Source organism: Protopterus annectens, chromosome 10.part0 (assembly GCF_019279795.1).
Source record: "Protopterus annectens isolate FY-2018-M chromosome 10.part0, PAN1.0, whole genome shotgun sequence".
In the NCBI taxonomy this organism is placed as follows: domain Eukaryota; kingdom Metazoa; phylum Chordata; order Ceratodontiformes; family Protopteridae; genus Protopterus; species Protopterus annectens.
This window is the reverse complement of record NC_056744.1, coordinates 1,225,686,944-1,225,708,418: the sequence shown is the minus strand read 5'-3', so window position 1 is coordinate 1,225,708,418 and position 21,475 is coordinate 1,225,686,944. Positions and strand designations below refer to the sequence as shown.

Below are 21,475 nucleotides of genomic sequence, written 5' to 3'. Positions count from 1 at the left end.
ACGTAACCAGATTTTTTCTAAGTATTTAAAAAAATAAGATTTTGAATGCACCTTTAAGTTCTGAAATTATTTGCCCTGCTGCTGTCCTGATTCTGAAACAGTGGGATGATATATTTAAATTTAAAGGCAGAACAAACAAGCAAAAATCCCAGACTAGCAAGAATCAGGGTATCAAAAGAAAATCCCCGGTGGATAATACTTTCACACCAAATAAAAGAGTCTCCTTTCCTAAAAAAAAAAAAAAAAAAATTCCCTGCTAAAGTATGACTCTGCCAAGACAGAAAGCATCACATCCCTTTCTCCTGTTCCTTTTCACCTTTCTATTTCTTCCAGGCTTTTTCTCAAGCCAACAAGCCCAACAACCTCAACAACCTGTCCACAAATAGTCTCAGACAAGTGGCTGCTGTAAATAGTTCAGAAAGGATACTCTTAGCATTGGACAGAAATCCCTACTCCCTTCAGGGAAATTCCAAAATTTGCCTGTGCCTCTGTCATCCTCATAGCTTATTTTTTGGCACAGGCAAATTTGGTTCCACATGCTTTGGTCTCATCTCAAGAAACAGCCTTGGATCTTATTTCACACATACAGCAACTCAGTCCTGTACATTGCCTCCTTCAGACTTGCAGCATGAATATCTCTAATTCCATTGATGACCAGTGATTTATCCTTCTCCGAAAGTTATTCCGATTCTCTTTGCCTGTCAGAGAGACACCACCAGAAAGATATACTAAAGCAAATGGAAAATGTTTTATGTAGGCAGTACATCAAGGGACTAGACCCTTTCTCAGCAGCTTTGCTTTCACTTCTTAAACGTTTTAACCGCTCCCTTCTCGGTGCCAGCTTCAGTTATTCTGTTTTCGAAGTTTGCAGAGATTTTTAGACCCCCCCCCCCCCCCCCCATCAAGGGATTCCTTAAATATAATTAGCTGTTTAACTCCTATTCAGCAGCCAGGTTAGTCTCCAAAGTTTACAAAGTAAGCTTGTTTAGATGACTGTCCTACTGCATTACTCACATTTTTTCTATCAACAACAAGCCCCTTTCCTCCAAACCCATGACTCATTCTGTGAGGTCAGTTGCCAGTTCTATGACCTTCTATTAAAAAAAAGCCCTCTTTCGTAGGTGTTTTTGCTGCAGCAACTAGGTAAACATTACTTGCTGTTATCAAACATTATAAATTTGACAGTTTTTCTAGATCCACATTTTCCTTTGGATCTTCCATCTCCTGTCATGATGCCACCTGGGAAGCCCAATTACTGGGCCTTATGTGTCATAAGTCTTGGTAGACAGAGGGAACAATACAGGATATTACATTGGTTTCTTATAGTTCCATCCACCATAACAACCTCCCACCATCCCCTATCCAAACTGCCAATCCCTTGTTTATGGGTAGAACTAGTAGACCTAAACCAGAAGCAAGTTCTCCAGAACTTTCTTAGTCTTTTGTCCAAATCTTTTTACTTCTTGGTTCAAACTTGATATAATGGATAATGAGAAACAGATGCATTATGGGATAAGAGAGGAGCTCAAGTGCTTGAGAAAGCTTCTGTAGCAGGGTTTTGCCAGCTTTGATCCACCATTAAGTTAAGGCAGAGGTAGTGGGACCATAAGGATCAAGCATTATGGAATGTATATAATTTCTGTTTAGAAGGTGTCATTCTTTTTAAAAAAATATAACAAGCTAAAGTTCTAAATTAGCTTCCAGACTCAGGTGTTTGATAAAAGAAATGATAATTAAAGAAAGAAAAGCATTTTCCGGTAGACAATGTATTATAGATGCTTCTGAAATATTTATAGATGTGTTGCCAAGGAGGAAAAAGACGGTGGTTAAAAAGAGAGTGTAACATCAAACCACGACCAAACTTTTGAAGGACCTGTTATCAAACACCAAACATCAAAGGGTATCTGTGCAAAGTCTTGAAACCCATAACCTTTTCCAGCTTGGCATACTATGAAGGCATTGATGTTGGTGAGACTGCCAATGTGGCCATATTTAGTTGAGAACTTACCAGGCCTCTTCCTGAGGTAGAAGAGCTGCTGGATGTTTTTGCAGAGCAGGGCAATACAAACAGGGCACAGTGATTTGAGTTTTATAATTAAATCAGTGTCTCAATAAGTTGTCATGTGAACCTAAGTGCCAAAACACTTAAAAATGAAAGGGGTCATGGAGAAGGTCACTGAAAACGATAAGGAGTCTGAATCATACGTGTTTGAAGAAACAAGTAATCTCTGTGGTATCCCCTAAGTCTCAGACAATCCACTATATAAGTAGAGTGTTGTCTGTACTATACAAGTATAGTGGGTGCAAAACAAAACAGTGTAAAAAACTTCTCAGTGTGGAAGTTGTTCAATTCCTGTATGTCTAGTTAATCACTGTATTAAAAAGCAGAAGAAATCAGAAAATGTTAGTAGCTGTAGGGAACTTAGAAATGTCAGAAAATAAAAACTTATTTTGAAATATTATTAATGTTAAACAGAATTAGTAACTCTAGTAGATATTCAGAAGTAATCCAAGCAAGGTAAGACAGTCTGTTTCCAGTCAAAAATCCTTTATTAAGCACAGACAAGTGATCCAAACAAAACAAAACAAAAAAAAAAAAAACAGAATGTTAGTTTCATCCCAAACTTTCTGACTGTGTACCTGTTATCAGGTATGGGAGTGGTTTATTATAGCAATAACCCATGCCTGGGTGTGGGTAATGCTGGATTTACCCACGGTTGGCGTGGTTTGGTCGAGCCCTCGACCAAACAAAGCCAACCGTGGGTAAATACAGCATTACCCACACCCAGAAGTGGGTTATTGCTATTATAAAATGACATTATTTAAGAAAAGAAATAATTACTTTTCTTAAATAATGGCATTGTATAATGCCTCTTCACTGCCTTTCCGCAGCTGTCTGGTATTCTGCGGCAGTTCTGATGTACTGCGCTTGCCTACGCAGTACATCAGAGCTGTGGGCAAAAGCACTGTTTCGCTATGTTAAATGGGTTTAACATAGCGAGACAGCTTTAAAATAAGCAACGGATATCTCCGTTGCTTATTTTAAAGCTGTCTCGCTATGTTAAACCCATTTAATATAGGGAGACCGCTTTAAAAAAAGCAACGGAGATCGCAAGATATCCGTTGCTTTTTATACACTGTGTCGCTATGTTAAAGGAGTTTAACATAGCGAGACAGCTTTAAAAAAAGCAACGGAGATCTCCATTGCTTTTTTTAAACCTGTGTCACTATGTTAAACTCTTTTAACATAGCGAGACAGTGTTTTATACTAACGGAAAAAGTCCGGGCGACCGGACCTTTTTCCGTTAGTATATTGAGGGATTTACAACGGGCACGCTGGTTGGGCTGGCCAATCAGCGTGCACGTTTTACGGGAGGAATTGTATAATTTTTTGTAAAACAGTGTATTGGTATACATGTTGACAAATTCATGTCCCTTTCCCCATCCTTATCAGTGTGATATTTGAACTGGTACTGCCCTACTCACTAAATGTCTTAATAATTTAAACCTTATGCACTTTAAATAAAATTAATAATGATGTGGTACTTCTTATTAAACAGACTATTATCAAACAAAGTAATTTAATTTATCAAAGACATTATAATACATGCTTGGAAATATTTAAACATTAGACCATTTGGCAATCGATAAAAATTATATCTTGGCATCCAGAAAAAAATATGCTATCCAGAACATAATCTGTTTCCATTTTGATTTAGGATGTTTTTAAGTTTGCTACTTCTACTACCATTTTCTGATTTTTTTCTGCTTTTTAATATATAGTGATTAATTAGACATACAAGAATTGAAAAACTTCCACACAGAGAAGTTTCTTACACTGTTTTTTTTTTTTTTTTTTTTTTTTTTTTAATGATAGGCATTTCAAAACCTTTTATCAGGAAGTAGCAGTGGGGCATGGCTGTTTACTGAGCCAAGATTTGTGACTGAGCAGGGTAGTCGCAGTAACCAGATCTGGGTTATTTCTTGCGAAAATAACATTCATCATGAGCAGCAAATACAAAGTTGACACCTTCTTACATGATGTCTTTTTTAACTTTTCTTTATTTGCTTCACAAATTGTGTGAACATGCTGCATTCATTCAGAAGCTAGAAAAGCAAAAGCATTTGGTCATACAGCTGTTCATTCATCAACCTTGTACATATAAGACCTACTCAAACTGTGAACTAAACAAAATGCTTATTTACTGATTGTAACTGAAACATCCAGAATGGCATAATAAATTGAAGAACTGTGAATTCTGTTTTTTGGACTGATCGTTGTAGTGCTCCTGATTCCATGTAGTTGGAACTCATTAAGATTCAAGGTGAAAGTGTGGGCAGTTTATATGAATACTGCAGAGTGGAGTGAAAGGAAAGGTTATGAAAGGTACAGAAATAGCTAGATAGATTAGAGAGAGTAAAGAACAGAAACAGACATTTGTATGTAGGAAAAAGTTTTGGTGGTCTGCAGGAGTTTAAGGGTTAAAGGGCCAGAATATTATCAACACATGTAGCTACTGCATAAGTGGCAGGTTAGCTCAGTACAAACAAAAACAAGAGAAAGGTGATTGAGTATTGGAAGCATGGAGAAACTATGCAGATTACCAGCATATGTGGAGTAACTATAGAGAGATAAGAGGAATGCGGAGTCAAGTGGCTGTAGAGTATTAAGAAATCTGCAAGAGGAAGGTAAGCAAGACATTAGAATTTTGCTTTTCTGTAGTAGGTGATATCAAGGAAGGGGTGACTGAGAGAGGACTGGATAGGACTAATGTCTATGGCTGGGTGGGCAAAAAGGAAAATACCAGGGAAATGTTAGGGTAACGACCAAAAGTGAATGCAGATTAAAACTGGAAGTGTTGCATGAAATTAAGAATGTGTGTGTGGACCTGAAGTTCAGACCAGAGCAAGTCATTGTTATACCCATGGAGGAAATAGCATAACCAGAATAGGAAAAGAAATATGCGAAGAGAAGATGATGATAGTGACATCAAATTCTTATCTTAGTTATAAACAGAAGTATGACTTATCTGTACCTGTGACTGTAAGGCACTGGTGAAGGTTTTGACCATGTGATTAGTGTAGTTTTGCACTGTAGATGTGAAACTGAATGTAAAACAGAAAATTTCATAGAAAAGTTACAGCAGTTTTTGGTAGCATAACATGTTGTGGTAAGCTCTTCTCTAAATGAAAAAAGTGAAATGTATATCAAGATCTGTTCTTAAAGGTACACTTCAGGCAGCACTTTGTATTGCAACTAGAACCGTTAGTGCAGGTGCATTGCAAGAAAAAGACAATGGATCTCCCTGTGAAAGTATGGTATGCTAGAAATATGAGCACCTGATGGTATTAATGCAGTTTTAATCATGTTTAATGAATTTCAGTATTTTTGCTCATAATTTCTGTAAAACCTGTTTAAAATTTATTATATTGTACATCTTCTGTTTCTGGAGCTTTTCTGTATGGGCCTCAGCGGAAAATGGGCATTGTACTCAGTCAAACTTTTCCTTGTAAACAGAAACAAATAAATAGATAAGTAATTTGTACTGTACCTGGTGCCAGTTTTCTTAAGCTGCCTTCAGCATGCTTACTACTGCCTTTCTTTTCATAAATTTTAATTATTTGTCAGACATAGTTTTATGGTAGATGCAAAATACTTTTAACTGGATTTGGACAGTGATGATGAGAATTTTATTTTTATTTTATTATTGTTTATTCTGTTTGTCTGAGTTTAGTCAAAAATAGCGAAGGGTAGCAAGAAAAAAATTCCAGCATATAAACATTTTTAAACAAAACAGACATTCGCTAATTTACATGATCAGACATTAAATAATATACATTAAAAGTACATTAATATGAAAATAGAAACAACTATTACAGTATGAAAGATACCTATGCATTAGCAGATGTAGAACATTGAGCATTTGAAGAGGTATATTATTGGGTTTGTCACATACTTGACAATGTGGTTAGTGCTTAGAAATTCAAAGAAAATTGAGAGAGTAGTGTTGTATAAAGTTTTTAAGGGCTGGGAAATTTTACGGCTTATAGAGAAGTCTGTGTATTGTAGTTAGTTGAGAAAGAGCTAGGTGATGTGATAGTAACTAGTTTAATTCTCTGAGTTCCAGGTGGTGGTGTGTTCTGTAATAGTTTGCTGCATATTGGGCTGTTTTATTACAACATTGCTCAAGTTTGGATGGTTTTGAGGCATGAAGGCTAGTGAAGATCGGGGCAGCATAAAAGATAGATGGCAGTAAAAAAGTAGAAGCTGTACATCTGTGTATGGCATTGAGGTTGGCTTTGTCTCTGTATAGTGTACTTAGTTTTTGATAAGTTTTTTTAACCAATTATAATATATTGTTGAATATCATCTGGTCATTTATGATGATACCCAGTAGTTTTGGGGTTTACTAATTCTGTCATGGTATTCTTGGCAGTGACAATAGTGAATAGTGTTCTTTTAGTAGAGATGCATTTTGGAGTGAAGGTGAAGAGTAGTTATTTATTTTTTTTTAGGTTTTAGAAGTTGTGAATTTTTTAGCCATGTCACAGTCATTAAGGATTATTGTGTAATGTCTTGGAGTTTAGAGGCCTTGTACAGATTCTTAAGGGGCGGAAATACTTGCAAGAAGTTGGAGAAATATTTTTTTCCATTTCACTGATCCTAGTATGTTTGAGAGGTATAGAACCATTGCAGTAAAGAGCTGGAGACCCATAACGATGAGAGTTTCTGGTGGGGAAAGAGTATCAAAAGCTTTTAATAAGTGTAGGATGATGGTGGAGACCAGGCTTCCACTGTTTCCATGGGAGTTGACAGTATGAACAAAATTTAGCAAAGTAGTAGTTGTGCTTTGATAAGGATGTAAACCATGTTGGATTGAAAACAGAAGATGGTTATCTGTTAAAGCAATGAAGTTTCACATGAATACATTTTTCTAATATTTTTGATAGAGGAGATAAAATGGCAATTGACTTATAGTTTGAAAGATCTGTATTAGTTCCACTTTTGTGCCGTGGAATATTGTTAAATGATTTTTGTTCTGTAGCAAAGAGACTATTTTCAGATATTATTTATAAGAATTGAAACTAGATATGCAATAGCCTCAGCTGCTATTTTAAAATGCTTACCAGGTAGATTGTCAGAGGCAGTTGTAGTAAGCTTTAATTTTTTGAGGTGTTTTTATGGTATATGTGTGAGCTGTTTGGAAGGAAAATGTTGAAGGATGTTGTTTGTTTTTGTAGGGACCACAAAACTTGATAATTTGCCTGGTTGGCTAATGACTGTGCTGTCTGGATAAAGTGGGTATTCATTTGGTTAGCTATGGTATCATTTTGTTTGTTTATTTGATGTTGGCTGTGTAGCATGCCCTGGACTTAACAGTTTATTGACTGAGGCCCAGAACAGTTTTGGATTATTGTTGCCTCACAGCAAGAGGTTCTCCGATTTGATTCTCAGCTAGTGTGCGGGGAGTGCCTTCTGTGTGGAGTCTGCTTGTCCTCCCCGCGGTTGAGTGGCCTCGAAAGACATGCGTGAATGGGCGTGCCTTCACTGAAGGTTGGGCGTCGGGCTGGCAACTCGGCACCATAAAATCTACTGCCAATTATTAGCGGACCGGAGTTCCGCTGTGGCAACCCCTTACCGGGAAAAGCCGAAAAGACAAACAACAACTGTGTATGTTTTGATTGGTTGAGTAGTAGGTGTTTTTAACTTTGGTGGTAAGCTGTCTTTAGGTATTTTAGTTGTCTGTATGAGAGTAAAGTATGAGCTGTTTTATTTAATTTTTTTGTCTAGACCTACCATAGTTTGTCTGTTTTATAAATTGTTTAGTTGATAGGATAAGGAACAAACCAAGGCGCCACGCAGGGTAGACCAAGTGCACGGATCAAACCATAGTTGATAGGATAGCCATAGAGCTGGGTTGGCTTTCATCCTTTTTATTCTTGGGGGATGGAGGACTGTTGTGTTTAGAATATCTAGGAAGGTTTTGTTGAACTCAGAGACATCACCGTCTATGGGGAGAGACACTTTAGTGACTCCCAGTTAAAGAGAAGTAGTGTATTAATAAAAGTGTTTTTATGAAAAGTAGTAGGTTTTCTTACCATGCTGTAATGATGTGTTTTAGAATACTGCATAAAAGGTTTATTACAAAAATTATTTGGCCTCAAATGTTATGCATGACTAGTTAATGTGACTCCAAGCTCACAGGATTGATTCAAGCCTCTGCGTACTCCCTTCCTCCTTAACTGTGAGGTAGTATATTACATTTGACTTTGCTGAAGGCATAACAAGCAGATACACTTTGGGTAACATTAATCCATCCCCACTAGCATTATCAAACTTGGTATGTAGCCTCTTTGGCAAAAAGATTGGACAGTCTTGTGTTAACGTAAGTGTTTTAGGTCTCTGAGTTATGAATGCAACAAGATTTTTTACTTTTTTTCTGCAAGTCTTTGTTAAAGCATTCAGGCCAGTAAAGCCACACACCTCTCCATTTTCTGTATACTTTTATTACAGTTGAAGGACTTTTGCAGGTGTAGTACATGACATTTTCCATAGTTTAAGTGCTAGAACTGAACGTTGAACTGTGCTTGTTTGAGTATTTAAGTATAATTCTCTCGTGTATAAGTGTGCAGTTGTTGAGTGGAACTTTAAGTTTACTGTTATTTAATGTTTTCTCAGCTTTTTAATTTTTCCAAGTCTTTTGGGTTTCTAATACCATGACGGGAATGGACCCCATTCCTATGTCAAAGTATGATTAAAGTTCATGAAATTAGTATTGTTTCAGTCTTTGATGTCAGCCAAAAGTGCTCAACGGAATAACTAAAATATGTGACGTAGGGCCAAATTTATAGAGGGTATGCATGAGTTAACATCAGGGAACATCTGAGAGAGACACGTTACCTTTTTATTTCTTTATTTTGTTGAAAAGGGTGGCACCTGAATTTTTTCTCAGAACTGAAAACCCTTTTCATGACATCATGAAGGACCAAGCCCAGAATTAATCACTATGTTAATTAAAGTATGGGCTACTGTATCACCATTTTGAATTCATCTCTAGAAGTTGTCAGCTAGGTCTTTTCAGGTCAAGCACTTTTTATTGGAAATCAACATATGTGGTAGTGACGTAGTGAAAGCACGATATAAGTAATAAGTTGCTCTTCTTAAGTGCTTTTGCTTACCTAGGATGGTTTGCAGATGCATGTAAATCATTGCCCAGTACCTAAGATGATGTATGTTTTTGTGTGTGTGTGTTTGTTTTGGGAGGGTGGGTTGTATAGAAAAAAAATAGTAAAACTAAGGAAAAAATCAACCAACTGTAATAATCATTTTTTTTTTTTGCAAAATGAAACTAATTAAAGTAAAGATACTTCAAAAAATGAGCTAAACACTTTATAAGAAATGTCCTTCAAATATTAATGTGCGCATGGATGATCCTCACAGTAGTTGTGTGTTTTCTATTTTTATTATTATTACAATGTAGAAATAAAATTGTATAAATGCTGATGGTTTTTGAGAATCTAAACAGGCAATGTTGCAGCAGTACATTCTTGTGAAATTATATGCTAGTATTGTTAACGTGATACTCGAGATGCATTGCCTGTATATTTTTCATGCACTCCCTTTGCAAGTACAGGTGTCTATAGCCTTTTGTGCTTTGTGCCATTTTGACTTTGTTTCATTTTTATAAACAGATCCACATTTCCTTGGACCATTTGCCAAGCTGAACCCTGCATCCATGAACTGGGAAGCTACTCCTCGCTTTCCTATTTTTCAGACACCATGGCGGCCTTACAACCTTAACCAGAGTTTTATACAACAGGGAAGTACTGGACATCAGCAGAGCAAGCCTGTTTTTCAAGGTATTGTAGTATAAAATATATACCAAGCTGAATTATTGGAATTATTTTGGTGTAATAATATGTAACTGTGAAGTTAAGTCTCATTTTTTTACTTGCTTAGGTGTGTAAAAAAACTTCTTTTGCAGCATTAAAAAGCAGCTGTCGTGATAACATATATGTACTTCGAGTAAACCTTGATCTGTTTGCAACATCCATAGCCATCACAGTGAATGAGCACCAGCGGCTTCAGTAGTGCAAATCAGTGATAATCTGAGAAGATGTTTATTGTTGAAGTACATTTATGCACTTCTGTTATGCTTGGGGAACTTTTACAGTTCTAGTACAGTGCACTGTACTATGGCTGCTGCATTGTATACCAGTTGTAGAACAATGCAGTGGCCATAATTCTAGTGCCAGAATTAACTGTATGTTAATTATAATGTTATTTATGGGTACAGTTAGCCTGGTCCTGATACTTTGGATTAAGTTGTTATATCCATTTTTAAAACAAAAAGCATTTTTATGTTTAATTGTCAAAATAATATACACTATATTCAATTATTTTTAGTATTATTTACCATCTTTGATTTGATGGTCGTTAGGTCTTTGCTTTGTTCTGAATCCCCCCAAGAACAGTCATAATCTATGAAAATTAAGTACTAAAGACAGGAGTCCATGCCCTGATTTTCCCTTCTTCAAAAAGACTTCTTAATGTTGGTACTTCCACTTCAGGACTCATGAAATAAGGATACCTCCTAGCCTCCATAGCAGGTGTTTCTTTAAGGTCCATCTCAGCTCATTCAGAGTAGAGGCCTTTTTTCTAAAGTTTGTCTTAAAGGGGTGGCCTTCACCTAGAGTCTGACACCATTATTTGTTCATTTGCAGCATGCATTGACACTACAAAAGTATGAAACCTTAAAAAGATGTTTGTTTGAACCTGCCATTGCCGAGCATCCAATGAACCATTTCTTTTTACAGATGAGCAAGCTCTTTGTACCCTCCCATTTGAGGCTACATCCCCACTCCCACTGAACTTTGTGTGTGTGTGTGTATAGATAGATGTGTGTGTGTGCATATATATATATATATATATATGTGTGTGTGTGTGTGTGTGTGTGTGTGTATATATATATATATATATATATATATATATATAAACGTCCGATGTCACACAACAGTGGAGAAGGAGGCAAACTCCTCTATCAAAACAAGTAGTTTTGGCAAAAGTACTTAGTCTTTTTATATTCACTGAAAACTACCTTTGGCAAATTAATAGGATGCTGTGTAACCCATATGTAATACCCCTCCATTTTGAAATGAAATATATATCCATGCACAGTCTGAGGTAACTTGAATTATGCTCACTGATTTTAAAATTAACCAAACTAGCACTGCACTAGGCATATATATACATATTTCAAACATATTAAAGAAACGGTTAAATAAATACTTTTCAGTCTTTAGAATCATTTTATGCATTGGAACAAACCATATTATTGTCTGTTTTTTCACTGGTGTACATTACTAGAAATTTTAGCAAGGCTGTCTATACCAGGTGTCTGAGTTGGGGGCAGTTCTTTCTGTAATGCATCTTTTTTAATAGACACTTCAAGTATGCATTTGTAAACTAATCACAGTTTTCAAAGTCTAGATGTTGTAACATGGCTAGTTACATCAGGTTAAGCCAAGGTCTTATCTCCCTGAGCTGGTGACAGCTCAGGTGGATGTGAAAAATTCCATGACATTTAGCAAAAAGAGGACGGGCTTTATTTGCTTAAAAATTAAAACATGTTTATGCTTATCTTTTCACATTTGCAAGAACATTTAAACAAATTCAAAACATGTTATATGTATTTATACATACTGGGTCTTTGCACCTATAATTCTAAATGTATTTATTTATTTTTTTCATGTTTCCAGCTCTGCACTAGAGGGTAAAAATAGTGGAGGTGTCTCAATTTACATCTGCAGCAGACTCATACCAAGGCTGGTAAAGCAGCATGATGTATTAGAGCTTCTTCATGTCCAAATAACCATTAGAAAGGTCCCATACCATATATTTGCTAGCTATAGAACTCCCTCTATGACCCAAGAAAGCCACAGTGCCTATCTACAGGAACTAGACTCGCTCAGTATTAAACCCAGTACCTTTATCCTAGATAATCTAAACTGTGCAGCTATAGACTGGGAAACCTACACCATCACTATTGCACAAGCACAGAGATTCCTGGACTTTGTCAATACAAATGCCTTGGAACAATTAATCAGAGTACCCACTAGGGGGAATAACATCTTAGATCTTGTCCCTACTAATATGGGAGCATCCTGCATTCTCCCGTGCATATCTTCATCACTTGTTAGGTCTGACTGTAAAGCAGTCTCCTTTGAACTAAAATGGACACCAGAAATCCCTTCATCCAGAGGTGCCTTTAGAAAATACTTTTAAGACAAACTACCCACTCCTAAGTGATACATTGACAGGCTTCAAATCCCCACCAAACCCAGTTAACTCCACTGGATATGCAGAAACATACACCACCACACTATACCAACATGTAAGCAGCTGCATGGATGCAGCTATATCCCGTCAGAACAAGTGTAGGGTAAACCCCGGAAACAAATCTACATGGTGGAACCATAATATTAACAAACTTTATAATAAAAAGAAAAGAATATTGACCAAAAGAAAGAAGAGTAATTCCAAGAAAGTTAGTGCCCTTGTTACTGAAATAAACAACTCAGGAGCTTAATAAAATCCACAAAAGCCCGTTTTGAGGCCAAATTAGCTACCCAAGCCAAAGGCAATCACAAGGCATTTTTTAGTTATGTTCGTAATCTCAAAAGCACAAGACAGCAATGTGCTGAGCTGATTGCTAATGATATTACATATACTGAGGCTGAAGATATAGCAAACCTACTAGCTGATAAATTTAGCTCTAACTTTACCCCTCTCTCTTCTTCGTTTGTGTCTCAGGATATACCTGAAAGTGGCTCACATTCAACTATCACATAAGACCAAGTCCTAAAAGTGGTATCAAAAGCTAAAAATACTGCATCATTGGGTCCTGATAATATCCCTAGATGCATCTTAAATAGCAGGAAGCATGATTTAGCCACATCCCTCAGAGCACTGCTCATCCTCAGCTTCTCTACAGGTTTTCCATCAAGCAAATGGAGAACAGCTACAGTATTCCTCTGTAAGGGAAGTGCTTCACAGATTCAGGCACTTAAAACCTACAAGTCTGACTAAATGCATATGCAAAGCCATAGAAGGAGTTATCATGGAATTAATCAGTCAGGACATACAGACCCTCCTAACACTGGGCCTGTCTCAGTTTGGATTCCTCAAGGGCATGTCATGCTTTTTCAGTCTGGTGGATTTTTCTGAAAAGATCACCAAATCAATGGATGAAGGCAAAACAGTACACACCACATACCTCAACCTGGCTAAAGGTTTTGACACAATTCTTGACTCTGGTGTAGTAGAATAGCTAAATAAACTGGGAATAAACCCTATGTCACCCACAAGATTGCCAAATGGCTCGCAGATAGGACACAGGAAATTAAAATAGGGTATGTTACCTACACAAAGAAATCAGTCACTATTAAAGTCCCCCAGGGTTCTGTGCTGGCACCTCTCCTGTTTGGTATCTACTTTATTTGAAGTAAAAGCCAGTACCAAAGGGCTCAGGGTGACTAAGTTTGTAAATGACTGCAAGCTAGGAGCAGTCGTTGAATCCCCAAATGACTTAGCCATTCTGCAGGAAGGTTTGTCCCAAATAAATACCTAGTGCCAAAATTGTGGACTAAAACTAAATACCAAAAAAATGCATTATTATGTCCTTTGGAAAATCATATACCCCAGGGAATTAGCTGAGGACTTAAGTTAACAGAAACATACTGGAATAATATTGATTCAATAGCATTAGTAAGGAAATTAATCACAACGTATATTCAAGAATAACAATTGCTTCAGATTGTAAAAAAACTACCAAGGGACAGAACATACTAGACATTGTTTGTGTTCCTAAAGAAATTACTGTTGCTTAAAGTCAAGTTTTACCACCGTTGATGTGCAGTGATCATGCGGTTATAAAGATTAATTTGTTGTTAGATAATTCTGCCAAACTGAAATCTAAACCAATGCACAGAAGGTTAATTACAGATTGTATGGAAGCAAAACAGTCACTATGTAAAACTAACTGGAGTTAGGTGTTCAGTGGAAAAACTGCAGATGGAATATGCAAAGTTTTGAAAGACAAATTGTCTGAGTTCAAAAAAAAAATGTTTAAAATCAGGATCTAGGCATACAACGTTAGGGGGATATATTTCCATAAAGACAATATTTCTGATTAAGGTGAGAGACAAAAAATATAAGAAATGGAAGAGAGGTCAAGCTACAACTTTGAAAACTGAAATAAAAAAGCTGGACAAACAGATTAAGCATAGTGTGAGACAGGATCAAGAAAAATTTGAAGAAACTTTATATAAAGATATTGAGCATGATAGAAAACCTTTTTATAGATACATAAGATGTGGAAGGAGTAAAGACATACAAATTGATAAACTGTGTGCAGATTCTAAAATATATTCTCAGACACAACAGATTATAGATATTTACAAAATCTTATGCAAAACAGCTTTGGCTCCACAAACGGGGTGATATGTTGCCCTAGTGACATCTAGATAACCCCAGATACTTGAATCAAATTAGATTATATTGAAAAAGAACTGTGTAAACTGGATCCAAACAAAGCACAGGAAGAAAATGGAATTAGTAAGAATGACGTGAGAACACTTCAGCAAGAACTTACGGTACCATTATATCTGTTATTTTCTAGGTCATATAAATATGGGGAGATTCCTCAAGATTGGAGACATTGGCTTATTAAACCTGTCTTTAATGGAAAGGGAAGTAGGACACACCCAGAGTCATATAGACCCTTAAGTCTACTTTCATGTTGTGGAAAATAATGGAGAAGGTAGTATTGGATAAGTTCTTGTCATAATTGGATAGTTAGAACTTGAAACCATGTATCAGCATGCATGTGTTGAAAATAGATCTATTACCCCCCTGTAACATGATGTTCTATAACAATATAATAGCTGTGAATGAAAAATTGTTCTCTGGTGTAATTTGTATAGATTTAACTTCAGCATTTGACAGGGTCATATGCAAAACACTTGTCAAATTAGTACAACTAGGTATTGATGTAGTCTTGATAGGATGGATAGCTGCATGGCTTACACATAGGACATGGCAAGTATCATACACCATTTGGACAGGTGAAAGCCTTGGTTACAGTCAGGAGGTCCCACAGGGCTCTGTCCTATGCCCTTACTTGTTTAGATTGTATCTTTCAGACCTAACTTTTTCATCTGAGGTGTTCTGCAGTCTATATGCAGACAATCTGAAATTGGGTAAACTGATTACATGTGCTTACAGATAAGGCATGTCTGCAAAATAACTTGACTAAATTGACCATTTTGGCACAGGAGAACAGTATGCTTATAAATGCATTAAAAACTAAGCATATGAGATCTGGGAGACATAAACTGAAAGGTGAATATTTAATGCAGCACAGTGATTGTAACTGTAGACTCACTTAAGGACCTGGGTATATGGGTGGATCCAGCTATGAGTTTTTCTAATCATATCAACCAATTGGTTAATGATAGTTATAGAACTATAGGTTGTATAAAAAGAGTTATAAAGTCTAGGGAATCAAAAATGATGAAGTGATTGTTAGTTACATTAGACCCAAACCTGAGTATGGAATAACAATATGGAATAACAATATGGAAACCCTATAAGAAAACAAGCATGAGTAAACTGGAAAGAGTATAGCGGAAATATACCAAGGGCATCCATGGATGCGAAAATTTTAAATATTATGAAAGACTAAAATATCTGAACTTGTACAGTGTCTCTTACAGATATCTAAGAGGAGATCTTATTCAGGTGTGTAGGGCATTTAGAGACAACTACCTCTGGGAATGTTTGGGTTTATCAAAATACTAGAGAATCATCAGAAAACCTATGTAGAAGATTCTATAGGAATGAGAAGTGTACTAATTGGTTCTCTGACAGAGTAGCTGATGCATGGAACAAACTACCAAATTATCTTAAAAAAAGTACTAGTTTAGATATTTTTAAGAACAGCCTGACACATGTTATGGAAGCAAGTGTTTTGGTATATTGGCAAGCTAGAAGGGCATTGATGCCCCTGATTCAAATATTTGTTTGTATGTATGTACATTAACAGTACACCCATAAGAGTTGACCCATTTGTTTGGAATTTGGGAACTTATGTGGACAGTGACCTAACTTTTGACCAACATGGTTCCATTGTTGTAAGAAAGTCCTTCTATATTGCACAGCTTATAAACAAAAAGGATTTTGTCAATATCTAGGATGTCATTGTCCCCGTTATTCAGGCCTAATTAGGCCAGTCATAGAATATAATGCCCCCTTTGGCATGTTTCTGTCCAAGATGCATTCAACAACTGAAACACCCATAGAGATACCTTACTAAAAGGATACAAGACATAAACATCATGTCCTTCATGGACTGACTCAAAGCCCTGTCACTGTACTGCATATCCTACAGACTGCTAAGAGGTGACCTGTGTCTGACATACATGACATCCTCTGACCCAATACTAATGGATTTACTGCACATCAATAAGTCAAATGGCATCAGAAATAGTCTATGGATCTAAACCTCATCTGCAACATCAACAGAATGATTTTCCGGGACTGGTATGTCTTGCAGAAGGTACTATTGCTCAACAATAGACTTCTCAACATGAAACAGATTTCATCCCTGTCGATATTCAAGTGCAACTTGGATCTATGGATAGGAAATGGGAAAATTTACCCTAAAACTGCCCCCTGTTCTACTAATGGACAGAACCAGCTCCTAAAATCTTTATCCCATGCATGGATGCTCTCATATTATCTATTGTATGATCCTAGTTGTTCTCATTAAGGGTAATGTTTAATTATTGACCGTGGGATGGGTAAAGCTGATTTTTAACCAAATGGGATAGTTTAATTAAAGGCACAAAACTAGTTTAAAATGGCCCACAAGAGTTACTCTAGTACTTACCTGTGAACCTATTTTGCCTTTGTTTACTGAGATAGTCCTACTGAGTTTAGCATGAACCTCTTTTCAGTGTAATCCTAGAGAAAAATGCTGGGAGTATTGTACAATAATTAAAATACTCATGAAAGTTTAAACAAAAATTGATGAATTATATGCAGTATAAGATTATGCATAAAAGAGATTAAGCAAAAAACAGTCAGACATTACATACAGCATAAGAATCCACATTTAACATATGCAACACATTCATATAAAAAGGAGATAGTTATAAGGTGAAACACTTTACAAGCAGCAGTGTTTTTACTTTATGGGAATACATTAGTCTCTGTACAGGTCCTTGATGTAGTAAAATAATTTTTTGTGAAAAATTCCTTTTATAGGGATAGAAAAATGACATTAGGAAAATAATAATAGTAAGACAGACATAGTTGAGTGAGAGTAGGAGGAAGTTATTATATTGCAAAATCTGAAATGAGTAGAGTCAGGATTTGTTCTAGAGATGAGAAAAGGTGAAATATGTTGGTATTATGGTTTAATTTCCCCAAATCTTTTGGGTTTCTCATATCATGACGGGAATGAACCCTATTCCTAAGTCAAAGTATGATTGAATTTCATGAAATTAGTTTTGTTTCAGTATTTGACGTTAGCCAAAAGTGCTGTACGCAGTAAATGCAATATGCCCAGAAAGGACTCATGCAGTTCATATGGAGTTACATATATCGGTAGCATATCTAAATACAACTGTAGATTCTTATACAACCCATTGTTCTAACTACTATTAGAACTGTCTAGGTAACCTTCTTCCACGTTGTCCTCATTTCCATCTGCAAATCCTGGTATTTTATGTCTTTGTGTCTTTCTGTACATTAGAGACTGTAATCACTGGATGTAGCAATTTCAGTGATCAATGCTAATTTTGTCTTCTTTTCATGGACTACTATGTCTGGTTTTCTTGTTTCTATTTTTTTGAACTGTTGGTAATGGGTGATCCCATGTGATATAAACTTCATTATTCTGTATAATCCTTTATGGCTCATGTTTCTAATGCTTCTCCACTACTTCAGTATTATGGCTCATATTTCTAATGCTTCTCAGCTACTTCAGTCTTGTAATGTTTGCACAGTCAACAATGCAACAGTTTTGCGACATTATTATGCCTTTCAGTATATAGGCCTTCTGCCATTAGTGTATCACATCCAGCAACAAAATGTGTGACTTTTTTCCATTTCTGTTTTACAGAACCTGCATATGTCTGTTTCTCCTACATGTTCAATGAACTTTGTAAACTGTGTACATAGTCCACTATCCTGAGCTGCCAATATTAACCTTTCATCTTTTGGTTTAAATTCGTTTCTCCTTGACCATTTCTGCATCAGGCCCTGATCAAAATTAGGTTGTTCCAGGAGTTTTCTGTACTTGCAACTATATTTATGCCTTTTCCATATTTCATGCCTTCTCATCTGACCCTTTTCCTTATATTCTTTCATTTTTTGGCAAGTTCAGTTGCTGCCTATTTTTGTCTACTTCTGGTTTGCTTTCTTTTTCTGCTTGAAACCAATATGCTTCTGCTAAACTAAACAGGGGAAGTCATTTTAAACTTGCTTTCTTCTTGCTTTAAAAATTTCACAATGTTTGGATCTGGTGAAGTCAGCAGATATGTATGCACTCCTCTGATTGTATATCTATACATTTAATCAGTTTCAAGGAGGCTCATACCTCCTTCAAGAACGAGAAATATATAATCTTGGTATATACTCATTTTTATATATCATTTAATAAGCATGAAGCATTTTTCTTGTTTCCTGGTCCAGCTGATAATCCAATACCTTTTGTGGTCAGTCAATCACCCCGAAACTGTAAGAATAGGAAGATCAAATTAGTTTATAGCTTGGACTTTGTTCCTAAATGTCAGGGCTGTTTTCAGTTTTAATTTTAGTCATCTAAAATATTCCTTACTGAGTTTTGTTCACACTTGTTAGTTTTATTGTTGATCCTTCATCAGTTCCCAAATATTTATACATTCCTTCCTGCTCATGTTCCTTTATATCACATTCCTGTCCCAGACTGATATTTTCTTGGTGCTGCAGATTTCCTGCTTTAAATGTTGCTTTTGCACATTTATCAAGACCAAATGGCATTCTTATATAATCTGAGAAAGTTTTAACCAGTTGCAATTGTGCTTTCAGCTCTTCATTTGATGAACTATATAGTTCTAAATCATCCACAAAAAGAGGTTAAGCAGTCTTTGCACTTTGTTGTTTTCTGGGAGCCAAATTGTAACCACGACTTAAAGTAGACAGCTTAATGAGTTAAGGGCAAGACAAAAGAGCAGCGGTGACAAAGGCTCACCATGGAATACCCCCTCTGAATTATTATCCTTGGGATAATAGTTTGTCCTTTATCTTGGTTTATCTGCAAAGTGGTTTGCCACTGTTTCATGGCCACTGTAATGTAGCTGATCAATGTAGGATGTGTCTTAAATATCTGTAAGCATTCCTGGCTATATCCATGAATTTGGGATGCTGTCAAATGCCCTTTTGTAACCTCTCCATGCTCTACTTAGATTCTTCCCTATTTTGCAGTTCTCTGATATGACTTTAACAGCAAATGATCATTTATTCCATTTGACTTTATTTTGTTACCCTTTTGTTCTATTGTCTTGATTGAGTTTTATTCGAAATGACTATAAACAGTGTCAGCATCAATTCCAGTATATTATGGCAATCACTCTGTTGGCATGCAGTAGCAAATCCATTCTTCTCACAGGTGACATTTTAGTTGTTCAAAGAAATTTCTATTTTGGTCAGTTTTAGTGCTAGATGGATGGAATTCCTCATTCTTTGTTTCAATATAGGGAGTTCCGCACAAAACTGTAATACTTCATTATGGTGAGCAGAGATTTGTCTTTTGATCATAGTTGTCCTTCATGGGAATAGAGTTTTATAGCAATAACCCACGCCTGGGTGTGGGTAATGCTGGATTTACCCACGGTTGGTGTGGTTTGGTCACAAGACCGAAGCCCGAGTGGCCAAACAAAGACAACCGTGGGCAAATCCAGCATTACCCACACCCAGAAGTGGGTTATTGCTATTATACAATGACATTTAAGAAAAAAAATAATTACTTTTCTTAAATAATGGCATTGTATAATGCCTCCTTGCTGCCCTTCCGCAGCCGTCTGGTATTCTGCAGCAGTCCTGATGTACTGTGCATGCGTATGCTTACACAGTGCATCAGAGCTGTGGGCAAAAGCAATGGAGAAAGCAAGATCTCTGTTGCTTTTTACAAAGTGTCTCGCTATGTTAAACCCATTTAACATAGCGAGACACCTTTAAAAAAAGCAACGGAGATAGGAAGATCTCAGTTACTTTTTTAAAGCTGTCTCACTATGTTAAACTCGTTTAACATAGAGAGACAGTGTGTAAAAAGCAACGGAGATCTTGCGTTCTCCGTTGCTTTAAAAAAAGAGTTATACTAATGGAAAAAGTTCGGGCGACCGGACCTTTTTCCATTAGTATAACTCTGATTTGCAACGTGCATGCTGACCAATCAGCGTGCACGTTTTAGAATATTAATGGAGGGTCATTGTATAATATGATTTTTTTAATGGCTGAATAGTTAACTGACTTTATACAAGATTTTGTGTCCAGTAGCAGGTTGCGATAAAGATAGGTAATGGGGTAATTCTACCAAATGTAAGTTTTCCTAAGTGTTAGACAGTGATGTTGACCAGGAGTGATAATTTGCAGCAAATCTGGCAATTTTGTTATAACATTGTTCTAGCTTTGCCAGCAATGTGGATTGCAGGTTACTGAAAATAGGAGAAGCATACAGTAGCTAAGACAGAAAGTAAAGCAGATACTGTATGTTTTCTGGCTTTAATATCCATATCAAGAGTCTAGTTACTGGTGTATTTTCTTTATGGCTTGGTTAATTTGTTGATCAGATTTTAGTTGGTCATCAATGATGGCACCTAAGAGTTCAGCTTGGTGAACTTTTTCAATCTTAGTGTTGTTATCAGAGATGATGGTAAAATATATTTGGTTTGAAAAGGTTTTAGAAGTAAATAATAGTATTGTTTTATTAGGATTTAGTAGGAGTTGACATTTGTTTAGGCAAGATTCAGTAGAGGAGAATGCATGTTGAGTTTGTGTTGAAGTCTTGTTATTGTTTTTTGTTGAGCAGATCAGGGTAGTGTTGTCAGTGTACTGCACTATATTGGCTTGTTTGCTGGCAATGTGAAGATCATTGATAAAGAGTAGAGAACCTAATATAGAACCTTGTGGGACTCATGTTTTTACTGTGAGGAAAGTAGAGACATCATGCTGCCATGTGACTGCCTTTGCCTTATTGAATGCGTAACTATGGAACCAATGTACAGGTATTGGCTAGTCCTTTATTAAAGGACTTGAAGTAACAGTTTTTCATGTACATGGTATCAAAGTCTTTGGATAAGTCTAAGAAATGTCTACCAATTACATTCATTTCTACTGTAAACACACAAGAGAAATAAAGGAGAATGTAGC

The 21,475-nt window shown here is 36.4% G+C and overlaps 1 protein-coding gene across 1 annotated transcript in view; it reads left to right on the top strand.

The window, feature by feature from the left end:
* Positions 1–21,475, top strand: part of TUT4 (terminal uridylyl transferase 4) — a 3,240,181-nt gene that overhangs the window by 3,086,918 nt on the left and 131,788 nt on the right. The window contains exon 30 of the mRNA XM_044086854.1: positions 9,694–9,861. Within this exon, the coding sequence (XP_043942789.1) occupies positions 9,694–9,861 (168 nt within the window). The remainder of the gene's footprint in view (positions 1–9,693; positions 9,862–21,475) is intronic.